The sequence below is a fragment of the Oncorhynchus nerka genome, unplaced genomic scaffold (assembly GCF_034236695.1).
Source record: "Oncorhynchus nerka isolate Pitt River unplaced genomic scaffold, Oner_Uvic_2.0 unplaced_scaffold_1087, whole genome shotgun sequence".
NCBI lineage: Eukaryota > Metazoa > Chordata > Actinopteri > Salmoniformes > Salmonidae > Oncorhynchus > Oncorhynchus nerka.
Window position 1 is genome coordinate 694 of NW_027040228.1, and position 16,363 is coordinate 17,056.

Genomic DNA, 16,363 nt, shown 5'->3' on the forward strand with positions numbered 1-16,363 from the left:
AAGCATGTAGAGGTCTGTATTTTTTCACACTTCAACTGTGAGAGACGGAATCTAAAACAAAAATCCAGAAAATCACATTGTATGATTTTTAAGTTATTAATTAGCATTTTATTGCATGACATAAGTATTTGATCACCTACCAACCAGTAAGAATTCTGGCTCTCACAGACCTGTTAGTTTTAATTTAAGAATCCCTCCTGTTCTCCACTCATTACCTGTATTAACTGCACCTGTTTGAACTCGTTACCTGTATAAAAGACACCTGTCCACACACTCAATCAAACAGACCCCAGACTCTCCACAATGGCCAAGACCAGAGAGCTGTGTAAGGACATCAGGGATAAAATTGTAGACCTGCACAAGGCTGGGATGGGCTACAGGACAATAGGCAAGCAGCTTGGTGAGAAGGCAACAACTGTTGGCACAATTATTAGAAAATGGAAGAAGTTCAAGATGACGGTCTGGGGCTCCATGCAACATCTCACCTCGTGGGGCATCAATGATCATGAGGAAGGTGAGGGATCAACCCAGAACTACACGGCAGGACCTGGTCAATGACCTGAAGAGAGCTGGGACCACAGTCTCAAAGAAAACCATTAGTAACACACTACGCCGTCATGGATTAAAATCCTGCAGCGCACGCAAGGTCTCCCTGCTCAAGCCAGCGCATGTCCAGGCCCGTCTGAAGTTTGCCAATGACCATCTGGATGATCCAGAGGAGGAATGGAATAAGGTCATGTGGTCTGATGAGACAAAAATAGAGCTTTTTGGTCTAAACTCCACTCGCTGTGTTTGGAGGAAGAAGGATGAGTACAACCCCAAGAACACCATCCCAACCGTGAAGCATGGAGGTGGAAACATCATTCTTTGGGGATGCTTTTCTCCAAAGGGGACAGGACGACTTATTGAGGGGAGGATGGATGGGGCCATGTATTGCGAGATTTTGGCCAACAACCTCCTTCCCTCAGTAAGAGCATTGAAGATGGGTCGTGGCTGGGTCTTCCAGCATGACAACGACCCGAAACACACAGCCAGGGCAACTAAGGAGTAGCTCCGTAAGAAGCATCTCAAGGTCCTGGAGTGGCCTAGCCAGTCTCCAGACCTGAACCCAATAGAACATCTTTGGAGGGAGCTGAAAGTCCGTATTGCCCAGCGACAGCCCCGAAAACTGAAGGATCTGGGTGAGGTCTGTATGGAGGAGTGGGTCAAAATCCCTCCTGTAGTGTGTGCAAACCTGGTCAAGAACTACAGGAAACGTAGGATCTCTGTAATTGCAAACAAAGTTTTCTGTATCAAATACTTATGTCATGCAATAAAATGCATATGAATTACTTAAAAATCATACAATGTGATTTTCTGGATTTTTGTTTTAGATTCCGTCTCTCACAGTTGAAGTGAACCTATGATAAAAAATTACAGACCTCTACATGCTTTGTAAGTAGGAAAACCTGCAAAATCAGCAGTGTATCAAATACTTGTTCTCCCCACTGTGTACAGTGTTGTAACGATAGTTAAGGTACAAAAGGGAAAATAAATAAGCATAAATATGGGTTGTATTTACAATGGTGTTTGTTCTTCACTGGTTTCTCTTTTCTTGTGGCAACAGGTCATAAATCTTGCTGCTGTGATGGCACACTGGTATTTCACCCAGTAGATATGGGAGTTTATCAAAATTGGGTTTGTTTTCAAATGCTTTGTAGGTCTGTGTAATCTGAGGGAAATATGTATCTCTCCCCTCCTCTCCTCTCCTCTCCTCTCCTTGTATATCAGGTACCTGGATCTAGACCTCGTGGTGAGAGATAAAGATGGCAACATCTTGGACCCCGACTCTACCAGCACCGTCTCTCTCTTCAGAGCCCATGAAGCTGCTTCCAAACAGATCGAGGACAGGATCCAAGAGGAGAAGGTAAACTTCAGACATTAATCAAGTAATCAATCAATCAATCATATTCATTTATAAACCCCTATTTATATCAGCAGTGATTTTACAGTAACCTGGCCTCGCTCCCAACGAGCAAGCAGAAGATCACGTCAACGATATGCACAGGAAATAAGAAATGAAACATCCCATTTTGCCACATGGTCTCCCCAGTGAGAGGCAGCGATGTGGAATGAGATTCTCTGTGTGAGATGCTGTGTTTTTATAGAACATGTTAACACTATTCAGGCCTTTTCCCCTCTCAACTCCTGTACGTCATGAACAACTGCCACCTCTCCTCTCTCTCCCTGCCACCTCTCCTCTCTCTCCCTGCCACCTCTCCTCTCTCTCCCTGCCACCTCTCCTCTCTTCTCTCCCTGTCCCCTCCCTCTCTCTCTCTCTCTCCCCCCACCCTCTCCTCTCTCCCTGCCCTCTCCTCTCTCTCCCTGCCACCTCTCCTCTCTCTCCCCGCCACCTCCCCGCCACCTCTCTCTCTCCCCGCCACCTCTCCTCTCTCCTGCCCTCCTCTCTCCCCCCTGCCACCTCTCCTCTCTCTCCCCGCCACCTCTCTCCTCTCTCTCCCTGCCACCCTCTCCTCTCTCTCCCGCCACCTCTCCTCTCTCTCCCCGCCACCTCTCCTCTCTCTCCCCGCCACCTCTCCTCTCTCTCCCCGCCCCTCTCCTCTCTCTCCCTGCCACCTCTCTCTCTCCCTGCCACCTCTCCTCTCTCTCCCCGCCACCTCTCCTCTCTCTCCCCGCCACCTCTCCTCTCTCTCCCCGCCACCTCTCCCTGCCCTCTCCTCTCTCTCCCTGCCCTCTCCTCTCTCTCCCTGCCCTCTCCCTCTCTCCCTGCCCTCTCCTCTCTCTCCCCGCCACCTCTCCTCTCTCTCCCTGCCCTCTCCTCTCTCTCCCCGCCACCTCTCCTCTCTCTCTCTCCCCGCCACCTCTCCTCTCTCTCCCTGCCCTCTCCTCTCTCTCCCTGCCCTCTCCTCTCTCTCCCTGCCCTCTCCTCTCTCTCCCTGCCCTCTCTCTTCTCTCTCCCTGCCCTCTCTCTTCTCTCTCCCGCCACCTCTCTTCTCTCTCCTCTATCTCCCCGCCACCTCTCCTCTCTCTCTCTCCCTGCCTGAATCTACATCCTAAATTGCACCCTATTCTCTATATAATGCACTACTTTTGACGAGGGCCCTATAGGGATTATGATGCCATTTGGGGCTCAGCCTATGAAGTGACTCTAGATTGGTTAAGTGCCCTTCAGCTACCAGTTGTATTCTTGTGAGACCTTTCCATCTCTGCCTTTGTGTCTACATGGAGTGATATTACATTGTCTCAGGTCACCACCATGAATGTTAATGCCTTCTTTCAGATGTTTTGTGAATTTTAATCAGAACTAGCACCTCTTCTCAAAATCATTATCACATACAGTACCAGTCATTCAGGGATTTTCTTAGTTTAAAAAATCATTTTCTACATTGTAAAATAATAGTGAAGACATCAACTATGGAATAACACAGTAACCAAAAAAGTGTTAAACGAATCAAATTTATATTTTAGTTTTTTCAAAGTAGCCACCCTTTGCCTTGACAGCTTTGCACACTCTTGGCGTTCTCTCAACCAGCTTAACCTGGAATGCTTTTCCAACAGTCTTGAAGGAGTAGTAACCCAGGCACTATCTACTATCTGTTCAGTCTAATGAAGATGGGCCTGGCTGATGGGGAATAACAGTCCAGTCTAATGAAGATGGGGAATAACAGTCCAGTCTAATGAAGATGGGGAATAACAGTCCAGTCTAATGAAGATGGGGAATAACAGTCTAGTCTAATGAAGATGGGTCTGACTGATGGGGAATAACAGTCCAGTCTAATGAAGATGGGTCTGACTGATGGGGAATAACAGTCTAGTCTAATGAAGATGGGTCTGACTGATGGGGAATAACAGTCCAGTCTAATGAAGATGGGTCTGACTGATGGGGAATAACAGTCCATTCTAATGAAGATTGGTCTGACTGATGGGGAATAACAGTCCAGTCTAATGAAGATGGGTCTGACTGATGGGGAATAACAGTCCACTCTAATGAAGATGGGTCTGACTGATGGGGAATAACAGTCCAGTCTAATGAAGATGGGGAATAACAGTCCAGTCTAATGAAGATGGGTCTGGCTGATGGGGAATAACAGTCCACTCGAATGAAGATGGGTCTGACTGATGGGGAATAACAGTCCAGTCTAATGAAGATGGGTCTGACTGATGGGGAATAACAGTCCAGTCTAATGAAGATGGGGAATAACAGTCCAGTCTAATGAAGATGGGTCTGGCTGATGGGGAATAACAGTCCAGTCTAATGAAGATGGGGAATAACAGTCCAGTCTAATGAAGATGGGGAATAACAGTCCAGTATAATGAAGATGGGTCTGACTGATGGGGAATAACAGTCCAGTCTAATGAAGATGGGAAATAACAGTCCAGTCTAATGAAGATGGGTCTGACTGATGGGGAATAACAGTCCAGTCTAATGAAGATGGGGAATAACAGTCCAGTCTAATGAAGATGGGTCTGACTGATGGGGAATAACAGTCCACTCTAATGAGGATGGGTCTGACTGATGGGGAATAACAGTCCAGTCTAATGAAGATGGGTCTGGCTGATGGGGTATAACAGTCCAGTCTAATGAAGATGGGGAATAACAGTCTAGTCACTATCCAGTCTAATGAAGATGGGTCTGACTGATGGGGAATAACAGTCCAGTCTAATGAAGATGGGTCTGACTGATGGGGAATAACAGTCCAGTCTAATGAAGATGGGTCTGACTGATGGGGAATAACAGTCCAGTCTGATGAAGATGGGTCTGACTGATGGGGAATAACAGTTCAGTCTAATGAAGATGGGGAATAACAGTCCAGTATAATGAAGATGGGTCTGACTGATGAGGAATAACAGTCCAGTCTAATGAAGATGGGGAATAACAGTCCAGTCTAATGAAGATGGGTCTGACCTATGGGGAATAACAGTCCAGTATAATGACTGATGGGGAATAACAGTCTAGTCACTATCCAGTCTAATGAAGATGGGTCTGACTGATGGGGAATTAACAGTCCAGTATAATGACTGATGGGGAATAACAGTCTAGTCACTATCCAGTCTAATGAAGATGGGTCTGACTGATGGGGAATTACAGTCCAGTCACTGTGTCCATCCTCAGTGCTGAAAACTAGCTAAGAGTCAACTTCAAATGTCTCTCTTGTGTGTGTGATTCTCAACCTTCTTTAACCTTCATAGGCCCGTGGCCCAGATGATATGACAGTCAGGCTAGTGAAGACTACTGGACCCCTGTATTAAATACAACATCTCTGTTTCCTCCTCCTCTCCCTGGGACAGTCTCAGAAACAGAATGTAGATCTGAGCAGGCAGGCCAAGTTCGCCCAGACCCCGTCCTTCGCTCTCTTCGTCACCCTGAAGAACGTGGTGTGTAAGATCGGAGAAGATGCAGAGGTCCTCATGTCGCTCTACGACCCTGTTGAGTCAAAGTTCATCAGGTATGTAACCTCCTATGACGTCATAGGTTTAAAGGTCATCATGGACAGTACATAGAGCCCATAGGGAGAGCCTTGCATTGTGGATTTTGTAGTCGACTTGAGCTTCAACAGATATCCGCAACGATTTTCACAAGTTACTACCAAACTTATCATAACGACAAATTGAGACATTTGCTCACAAAAAATATTGTTCTTATTTGACACTGTAATTTATAGGAATTCGTTGTTTTGAATTGTTTATTTTAAGGTTAAAGGTCATCAGGTATGTTCCTCTGTGGCCCTCTGAGGGTTAAAGTTTATCAGGTATGCCAAGGGTCGCAAGAGTTCTGGACACTTTCTCAAATTTCCCACATTTTCCTGAAATCCCAGTTGGAGGATTCCCTCCCCGGTTGGAGGATTCCCTCCCTGGTTAGAGGATTCCCTCCCCGGTTAGAGGATTCCCTCCCCGGTTAGAGGATTCCCTCCCCCGGTTAGAGGATTCCCTCCCCGGTTAGAGGATTCCCTCCCCGGTTAGAGGATTCCCTCCCTGGTTAGAGGATTCCCTCCCTGGTTAGAGGGTTCCCTCCCTGGTTAGAGGATTCCCTCCCTGGTTAGAGGATTCCCTCCCTGGTTAGAGGATTCCCTCCCTGGTTAGAGGATTCCCTCCCCGGTTAGAGGATTCCCTCCCCGGTTGGACGATTCTCTCCCCGGTTGGATCATTCTCTCCCCGGTTAGAGGATTCCCTCCCCGGTTAGAGCATATCCTCCCCGGTTGGAGGATTCCCTCCCCGGTTAGAGGATTCCCTCCCCGGTTAGAGGATTCCCTCCCGGTTAGAGGATTCCCTCCCAGGTTAGAGGATTCCCTCCCAGGTTAGAGGATTCCCTCCCCGGTTAGAGCATATCCTCCCCGGTTGGAGGATTCCCTCCCCGGTTAGAGGATTCCCTCCCCGGTTGGAGGATTCCCTCCCAGGTTAGAGGATTCCCTCCCCGGTTAGAGCATATCCTCCCCGGTTAGTGGATTCCCTCCCCGGTTAGACGATTCCCTCCCCGGTTAGAGGATTCCCTCCCCGGTTAGAGGATTCCCTCCCCGGTTAGAGGATTCCCTCCCAGGTTAGAGGATTCCCTCCCCGGTTAGAGCATATCCTCCCCGGTTAGAGGATTCCCTCCCAGGTTAGAGGATTCCCTCCCCGGTTAGAGGATTCCCTCCCCGGTTAGAGGATTAGAGGATTCCCTCCCCGGTTAGAGGATTCCCTCCCTCCTTGGTTAGAGGATTCCCTCCCTCCCCGGTTAGAGGATTCCCTCCCTCCCCGGTTAGAGGATTCCCTCCCTCCCCGGTTAGAGGATTCCCTCCCTCCCCGGTTAGAGGATTCCCTCCCTGGTTAGAGGATTCCCTCCCCGGTTAGAGGATTCCCTCCCCGGTTGGACGATTCTCTCCCCGGTTGGATCATTCTCTCCCCGGTTAGAGGATTCCCTCCCCGGTTAGAGCATATCCTCCCCGGTTGGAGGATTCCCTCCCCGGTTAGAGGATTCCCTCCCCGGTTAGAGGATTCCCTCCCCGGTTAGAGGATTCCCTCCCAGGTTAGAGGATTCCCTCCCAGGTTAGAGGATTCCCTCCCCGGTTAGAGCATATCCTCCCCGGTTGGAGGATTCCCTCCCCGGTTAGAGGATTCCCTCCCCGGTTGGAGGATTCCCTCCCAGGTTAGAGGATTCCCTCCCCGGTTAGAGCATATCCTCCCCGGTTAGTGGATTCCCTCCCCGGTTAGTGGATTCCCTCCCCGGTTAGACGATTCCCTCCCCGGTTAGAGGATTCCCTCCCCGGTTAGAGGATTCCCTCCCAGGTTAGAGGATTCCCTCCCCGGTTAGAGCATATCCTCCCAGGTTAGAGGATTCCCTCCCCGGTTAGAGCATATCCTCCCCGGTTAGAGGATTCCCTCCCAGGTTAGAGGATTCCCTCCCCGGTTAGAGGATTCCCTCCCCGGTTAGAGGATTCCCTCCCTCCTTGGTTAGAGGATTCCCTCCCTCCCCGGTTAGAGGATTCCCTCCCTCCCCGGTTAGAGGATTCCCTCCCTCCCCGGTTAGAGGATTCCCTCCCTCCCCGGTTAGAGGATTCCCTCCCTCCCCGGTTAGAGGATTCCCTCCCCGGTTAAAGGATTCCCTCCCTCCCCGGTTAGAGGATTCCCTCCCTCCATGGTTAGAGGATTCCCTCCCTCCCCGGTTAGAGGATTCCCTCCCTCCCCGGTTAGAGGATTCCTTCCCTCCATGGTTAGAGGATTCCCTCCCTCCCTGGTTAGAGGATTCCCTCCCTCCATGGTTAGAGGATTCCTTCCCTCCATGGTTAGAGGATTCCCTCCCCGGTTGAAGGATTCCCTCCCCGGTTGAAGGATTCCCTCCCCGGTTAGAGCATTACCTCCCCGGTTGAAGGATTCCCTCCCTGGCATTCCCTCCCTGGTTAGAGCATTCCCTCCCTGGTTGAAGGATTCCCTCCCTGGCATTCCTTTCCTGGTTAGAGCATTCCCTCCCTGGTTAGAGCATTCCCTCCCTGGTTAGAGCATTCTCTCCCTGGCATTCCTTCCCTGGTTGGTGGATTCCCTCCCTGGTTAGAGTATTCCCTCCTCCCTGGTTGAAGGATTCCCTCCCTGGTTGAAGGATTCCCTCCCCGGTTAGAGGATTCCCTCCCCGGTTAGAGGATTCCCTCCCTGGTTATTTCCTCACTATTCCGGGAATCCTCTCATCAGTATTTCTGGAGAACCTCTGAATCATGGGAAAAGTATTGTCCTAGGCCCGAGTCCAGAGCCAGGAACATTACAGCACAGACCCGGCTGCCAGCCTGCCTGGGGGTTTTCTCTTGTTCCAGGATACTGTTCAGGAAACGTCTCATCTGTGTACGACATTAGTCAGTCGATTGTCATTTGTTCATCTTGAGACTAGAGAGTTGATTTGTGATGCCAGATTGTAAAGCTAAAAGGTTGATGTTGGTTTTTCCCCTCCTCCCCAGTGAGAATTACCTGGTGCGATGGTCCAGTCAAGGCCTGGTGAAAGATATAGACCAGCTCCATAACCTGAGATCAGTCTTCACTGTGAGTATATGTAGATATAGACCAGCTACATAACCTGAGATCAGTCTTCACTGTGAGTATATGTAGATCTAGACCAGCTACATAACCTGAGATCAGTCTTCACCGGGAGTATATGTAGAGTGTTGGCTGCTACTGCACGGTTGTTTACCCAGACCTGTCTTGAGGGATGTCGGTGTGTGTGTGTTTACCCAGACCTGTCTTGAGGGATGTCGGTGTGTGTGTGTGTGTTTGTGTGTTTACCCCCGTTTGGGCGGCTGTGTTTGTGAAGCTCCCCGGCTCTGAAAGAAAGAGGACGACCCAGAGCGACCCGGTTTGTTTGTCAAACAGTCACCTCTCTACTAATGGCTGGTTTAGGGCAGCCCGGGTCACCAAGCGCCTACATACGAAGAGCTAGTTGGCGCCCGCTACTCCGCTCGCTACACTGGCGGCACAGCATGGATCACAGCAGGACATGAACCATGGACACAACTAAATAGGGAGTTAAAGCAATTTGGGAGTGAAAACGGGCCCCCTTAACAAAAGGTTATCCTCCTTAACAAAAGGTTATCCTCCTTAACAAAAGGTTATCCCCTTAACAAAAGGTTATCCCCCTTAACAAAAGGTTATCCTCCTTAACAAAAGGTTATCCTCCTTAACAAAAGGTTATCCTCCTTAACAAAAGGTTATCCCCCTTAACAAAAGGTTATCCCCCTTAACAAAAGGTTATCCTCCTTAACAAAAGGTTATCCTCCTTAACAAAAGGTTATCCTCCTTAACAAAAGGTTCTCCTCCTTAACAAAAGGTTATAACAAAAGGTTCTCCTCCTTAACAAAAGGTTATCCTCCTTAACAAAAGGTTCTCCTCCTTAACAAAAGGTTCTCCTCCTTAACAAAAGGTTCTCCTCCTTAACAAAAGGTTATCCTCCTTAACAAAAGGTTATCCTCCTTAACAAAAGGTTATCCTCCTTAACAAAAGGTTATCCTGCTTAACAAAAGGTTCTCCTCCTTAACAAAAGGTTATAACAAAAGGTTATCCTCCTTAACAAAAGGTTATAACAAAAGGTTATCCTCCTTAACAAAAGGTTATAACAAAAGGTTATCCTGCTTAACAAAAGGTTCTCCTCCTTAACCAAAGGTTATAACAAAAGGTTATCCTCCTTAACAAAAGGTTATAACAAAAGGTTCTCCTCCTTAACAAAAGGTTCTCCTCCTTAACAAAAGGTTATCCTCCTTAACAAAAGGTTATAACAAAAGGTTATCCTCCTTAACAAAAGGTTATCCTGCTTAACAAAAGGTTCTCCTCCTTAACAAAAGGTTCTCCTCCTTAACAAAAGGTTCTCCTCCTTAACAAAAGGTTATCCTGCTTAACAAAAGGTTCTCCTCCTTAACAAAAGGTTCTCCTCCTTAACAAAAGGTTATCCTCCTTAACAAAAGGTTCTCTCAGCCTGGTGGTGTTACTGCTGCAGTCTAATAAACAGATCAGCCTGGTGGTGGTGTTACTGCTGCAGTCTAATAAACAGATCAGCCTGGTGGTGGTACTGCTGCAGCCTAATAAATAGATCAGCCTGGTGGTGTTACTGCTGCAGCCTAATAAACAGATCAGCCTGGTGGTGTTACTGCTGCAGCCTAATAAACAGATCAGCCTGGTGGTGGTACTGCTGCAGTCTAATAAACAGATCAGCCTGGTGGTGGTGTTACTGCTGCAGCCTAATAAACAGATCAGCCTGGTGGTGTTACTGCTGCAGTCTAATAAACAGATCAGCCTGGTGGTGTTACTGCTGCAGTCTAATAAACAGATCAGCCTGGTGGTGGTGTTACTGCTGCAGCCTAATAAACAGATCAGCCTGGTGGTGTTACTGCTGCAGCCTAATAAACAGATCAGCCTGGTGGTGTTACTGCTGCAGCCTAATAAACAGATCAGCCTGGTGGTGGTACTGCTGCAGCCTAATAAATAGATCAGCCTGGTGGTGGTGTTACTGCTGCAGTCTAATAAACAGATCAGCCTGGTGGTGTTACTGCTGCAGCCTAATAAACAGATCAGCCTGGTGGTGTTACTGTTGCAGCCTAATAAACAGATCAGCCTGGTGGTGGTGTTACTGCTGCAGTCTAATAAACAGATCAGCCTGGTGGTGTTACTGCTGCAGCCTAATGAACAGATCAGCCTGGTGGTGGTGGTGTTACTGCTGCAGCCTAATAAACAGATCAGCCTGGTGGTGGTGGTGTTACTGCTGCAGCCTAATAAACAGATCAGCCTGGTGGTGGTACTGCTGCAGCCTAATAAACAGATCAGCCTGGTGGTGGTGGTGTTACTGCTGCAGCCTAATAAACAGATCAGCCTGGTGGTGGTGGTGGTACTGCTGCAGTCTAATAAACAGATCAGCCTGGTGGTGGTGGTGTTACTGCTGCAGCCTAATAAACAGATCAGCCTGGTGGTGGTACTGCTGCAGCCTAATAAACAGATCAGCCTGGTGGTGTTACTGCTGCAGCCTAATAAACAGATCAGCCTGGATGAGAAACTAAAAGCAGATTGGATAGGGCATGATGTCCTTATTGGCCTCATTGTAATGATACAGAGTCTCAATGTAACTAGATTTGGGAACAATAAGTCACATTTTGAATGTGCGCTTTGGCAGCACAGGCGGCTGGTGGCAACTTAATTGGGTAGGACGGGCTCATAGTGATATCTGGATGGAATGGTATCAAACACATGGTTTCTATGTGCTGTAAACTGCTCCATTTACTCCGTTCCAGCCGTTATTATGAGCCGCTTATCAGCTGCTTCCTGTGTTGGGCCGTACTGTTACCAAGGTAATACTGACTCATTCACTGTGTTGGGCCGTACTGTTACCAAGGTAATACTGACTCATTCACTGTGTTGGGCAGTACTGTTACCAAGGTAATACTGACTCATTCACTGTGTTGGGCCGTACTGTTACCAAGGTAATACTGACTCATTCACTGTGTTGGGCAGTACTGTTACCAAGGTAATACTGACTCATTCACTGTGTTGGGCCGTACTGTTACCAAGGTAATACTGACTCATTCACTGTGTTGGGCAGTACTGTTACCAAGGTAATACTGACTCATTCACTGTGTTGGGCAGTACTGTTACCAAGGTAATACTGACTCATTCACTGTGTTGGGCAGTACTGTTACCAAGGTAATACTGACTGCAGCGTAGCTCCGTGGTCATACTGCAGCATCGCTCCGTGGTAACACTGTAGCGTAGCTCCGTGGTCATACTGCAGCATCGCTCCGTGGTCATACTGCAGCGTAGCTCCGTGGTAACACTGTAGTTCCGTGGTCATACTGCAGCGTAGCTCCGTGGTCATACTGTAGCGCAGCTCCGTGGTCATAATGCAGCGTAGCTCCGTGGTCATACTGCAGCGTAGCTCCGTGGTCATACTGCAGCGTAGCTCCGTGGTCATACTGCAGCGTAGCTCCGTGGTCATACTGTAGCTCCGTGGTCATACTGCAGCGTAGCTCCGTGGTGACACTGTAGCTCCGTGGTCATACTGCAGCATCGCTCCGTGGTCATACTGCAGCGTAGCTCCGTGGTGACACTGCAGCTCCGTGGTCATACTGCAGCGCAGCTCCGTGGTCATACTGCAGCTCCGTGGTCATACTGTAGCTCCGTGGTCATACTGTAGCGCAGCTCCGTGGTCATACTGCAGCTCCGTGGTAACACTGTAGCTCCGTGGTCATACTGTAGCTCCGTGGTCATACTGTAGCTCCGTGGTCATACTGTAGCTCCGTGGTCATACTGTAGCTCCGTGGTCATACTGCAGCGTAGCTCCGTGGTAACACTGTAGCTCCGTGGTCATACTGTAGCTCCGTGGTCATACTGCAGCTCCGTGGTAACACTGTAGCTCCGTGGTAACACTGTAGCTCCGTGGTCATACTGTAGCTCCGTGGTCATACTGTAGCTCCGTGGTCATACTGTAGCTCCGTGGTAACACTGTAGCTCCGTGGTAACACTGTAGCTCCGTGGTCACACTGTAGCTCCGTGGTCACACTGTAGCTCCGTGGTCACACTGTAGTTCCGTGGTCACACTGTAGTTCCGTGGTCATACTGCAGCGCAGCTCCGTGGTCATACTGCAGCTCCGTGGTCATACTGCAGCTCCGTGGTCATACTGTAGCTCCGTGGTCATACTGCAGCTCCGTGGTCATACTGCAGCGCAGCTTCGTGGTCATACTGCAGCGCAGCTCCGTGGTCATACTGCAGCGTCGCTCCGTGGTCATACTGCAGCGTCGCTCCGTGGTCATACTGCAGCGTCGCTCCGTGGTCATACTGCAGCTCCGTGGTCATACTGCAGCTCCGTGGTCATACTGTAGCTCTGTGGTCATACTGCAGCGTAGCTCCGTGGTCATACTGTAGCTCCGTGGTCATACTGTAGCTCCGTGTTAACACTGTAGCTCCGTGGTCATACTGTAGCTCCGTGGTCATACTGTAGCTCCGTGGTCATACTGTAGCTCCGTGTTAACACTGTAGCTCCGTGGTCATACTGCAGCGTAGCTCCGTGGTCATACTGTAGCTCTGTGGTCATACTGTAGCTCCGTGGTCATACTGTAGCTCCGTGGTCATACTGCAGCGTAGCTCCGTGGTAACACTGTAGCTCCGTGGTCATACTGTAGCTCCGTGGTCATACTGCAGCTCCGTGGTAACACTGTAGCTCCGTGGTAACACTGTAGCTCCGTGGTCATACTGTAGCTCCGTGGTCATACTGTAGCTCCGTGGTCATACTGTAGCTCCGTGGTCATACTGTAGCTCCGTGGTAACACTGTAGCTCCGTGGTAACACTGTAGCTCCGTGGTCACACTGTAGCTCCGTGGTCACACTGTAGTTCCGTGGTCACACTGTAGTTCCGTGGTCACACTGTAGTTCCGTGGTCATACTGCAGCGCAGCTCCGTGGTCATACTGCAGCTCCGTGGTCATACTGTAGCTCCGTGGTCATACTGTAGCTCCGTGGTCATACTGCAGCTCCGTGGTCATACTGCAGCGCAGCTTCGTGGTCATACTGCAGCGCAGCTCCGTGGTCATACTGCAGCGTCGCTCCGTGGTCATACTGCAGCGTCGCTCCGTGGTCATACTGCAGCGTCGCTCCGTGGTCATACTGCAGCTCCGTGGTCATACTGCAGCGTCGCTCCGTGGTCATACTGCAGCTCCGTGGTCATACTGTAGCTCTGTGGTCATACTGCAGCGTAGCTCCGTGGTCATACTGTAGCTCCGTGGTCATACTGTAGCTCCGTGTTAACACTGTAGCTCCGTGGTCATACTGTAGCTCCGTGGTCATACTGTAGCTCCGTGGTCATACTGTAGCTCCGTGTTAACACTGTAGCTCCGTGGTCATACTGCAGCGTAGCTCCGTGGTCATACTGTAGCTCTGTGGTCATACTGTAGCTCCGTGGTCATACTGTAGCTCCGTGGTCATACTGTAGCTCCGTGGTCATACTGTAGCTCCGCGGTCATACTGCAGCTCCGTGGTCATACTGTAGCTCCGCGGTCATACTGTAGCTCCGCGGTCATACTGCAGCGCAGCTCCGTGGTCATACTGCAGCTCCGTGGTAACTCAACTCATCTCTTTCATCTAGCTTTCATCCAGGTGTGTAGTACCAGAGCAACAATTAAAATGTGCACCCCCCCCTCCACTTCTATCTACAATGAACACAAATATAAAGTGTTGGTCCCATGTTTCATGCGCTGAAATAAAATATCCCAGAAATGTTCCGTACGCACACAAAAAAAACCTGTTTACATCCCTGTTAGTGAGAGACTTCTCTTTTGCCCAGTTAAACCATCTGACAGGTGTGGTGTATCAACACACTGATTTAAACAGCAGCATCATTACACATCTGTTGTAACGTTGCGTTTCTATTATTTTCATCAGTATAAATGATTTGTTTCCTCGATCTGTAACTGAAGTTGTGTAGGAATACAAGACGTTTACAGGTACACCAGGGTGGTTTTGCTCTCCTCCCAATATCACCACTGAGTCTATTGGTTGTCCCCCCCCCCCCTTTCGTTGTTCTCCCCCCCCAGGACCTTGGCAGTGAGGACTTAAAGAGAGAGAAGATCAGCTTTGTGTGCCAGATCGTTAGAGTCGGACGGATGGAGCTGCGTGACAACAACACCAAGAAGCTGACCTCTGGGCTGAGGAGACCCTTTGGAGTGGCAGGTAAATGGTGGCCGTGTCTTTAAACCCGGAGACTACTGGAACTAGCCTGGGTACCGGTCTGTTTGTGTTAACATTCCTCTCTGTCTCTATCAGTAACAGAGACTACTGGACCTTGCCTGGGTACCGGTCTGTTTGTGTTAACATTCCTCTCTGAACTAGCCTGGGTACCGGTCTGTTTGTGTTAACATTCCTCTCTGTCTCTATCAGTAACAGAGACTACTGGACCTTGCCTGGGTACCGGTCTGTTTGTGTTAACATTCCTCTCTGTCTCTATCAGTAACAGAGACTACTGGAACTAGCCTGGGTACCGGTCTGTTTGTGACAGTAACAGACTGCTAGAGCATTGACCTTCTATACTATATGTCTCTATCAGTAACAGACTGCTAGAGCATTGACCTTCTATACTATATGTCTCTATCAGTAACAGACTGCTATAGCATTGACCTTCTATACTATATGTCTCTATCAGTAACAGACTGCTAGAGCATTGACCTTCTATACTATATGTCTCTAACAGTAACAGACTGCTATAGCATTGACCTTCTATACTATATGTCTCTATCAGTAACAGACTGCTATAGCATTGACCTTCTATACTATATGTCCTGTCTCTATCAGTAACAGACTGCTATAGCATTGACCTTCTATACTATATGTCTCTATCAGTAACAGACTGCTCTATCATTGACCTTCTATACAATATGTCCCGTCTCTATCAGTAACAGACTGCTATAGCATTGACCTTCTATACTATGTCTCTATCAGTAACAGACTGCTATAGCATTGACCTTCTATACTATATGTCTCTATCAGTAACAGACTGCTAGAGCATTGACCTTCTATACTATATGTCTCTAACAGTAACAGACTGCTATTTCATTGACCTTCTATACTATATGTCTCTATCAGTAACAGACTGCTATAGCATTGACCTTCTATACTATATGTCTCTATCAGTAACAGACTGCTCTATCATTGACCTTCTATACAATATGTCCCGTCTCTATCAGTAACAGACTGCTATAGCATTGACCTTCTATACTATATGTCTCTATCAGTAACAGACTGCTATAGCATTGACCTTCTACTATATGTCTCTATCAGTAACAGACTGCTATAGCATTGACCTTCTATACTATATGTCTCTATCAGTAACAGACTGCTATAGCATTGACCTTCTATACTATATGTCTCTATCAGTAACAGACTGCTATAGCATTGACCTTCTATACTATATGTCTCTATCAGTAACAGACTGCTCTATCATTGACCTTCTATACTATATGTCCTGTCTCTAACAGTAACAGACTGCTATAGCATTGACCTTCTATACTATATGTCTCTATCAGTAACAGACTGCTATAGCATTGACCTTCTATACTATATGTCTCTATCAGTAACAGACTGCTCTATCATTGACCTTCTATACAATATATGTCTCTATCAGTAACAGACTGCTATAGCATTGACCTTCTATACTATATGTCTCTATCAGTAACAGACTGCTATAGCATTGACCTTCTATACTATATGTCTCTACCAGTAACAGACTGCTCTATCATTGACCTTCTATACAATATGTCCCGTCTCTATCAGTAACAGACTGCTATAGCATTGACCTTCTATACTATATGTCTCTATCAGTAACAGACTGCTATAGCATTGACCTTCTATACTATATGTCTCTATCAGTAACAGACTGCTA

The 16,363-nt window shown here is 48.2% G+C and overlaps 1 protein-coding gene across 1 annotated transcript in view; it reads left to right on the forward strand.

The window, feature by feature from the left end:
- The first annotated feature begins 5,317 nt into the window (after positions 1 to 5,317).
- The window catches only part of LOC135570124 (dedicator of cytokinesis protein 1-like), a 157,868-nt gene continuing 146,822 nt past the window's right edge, over positions 5,318 to 16,363 (forward strand). The window contains 3 exon segments of the mRNA XM_065016192.1: positions 5,318 to 5,447; positions 8,421 to 8,502; positions 14,523 to 14,658. Of these exon segments, the coding sequence (XP_064872264.1) occupies positions 5,410 to 5,447; positions 8,421 to 8,502; positions 14,523 to 14,658 (256 nt within the window). The 5' untranslated portion in view covers positions 5,318 to 5,409.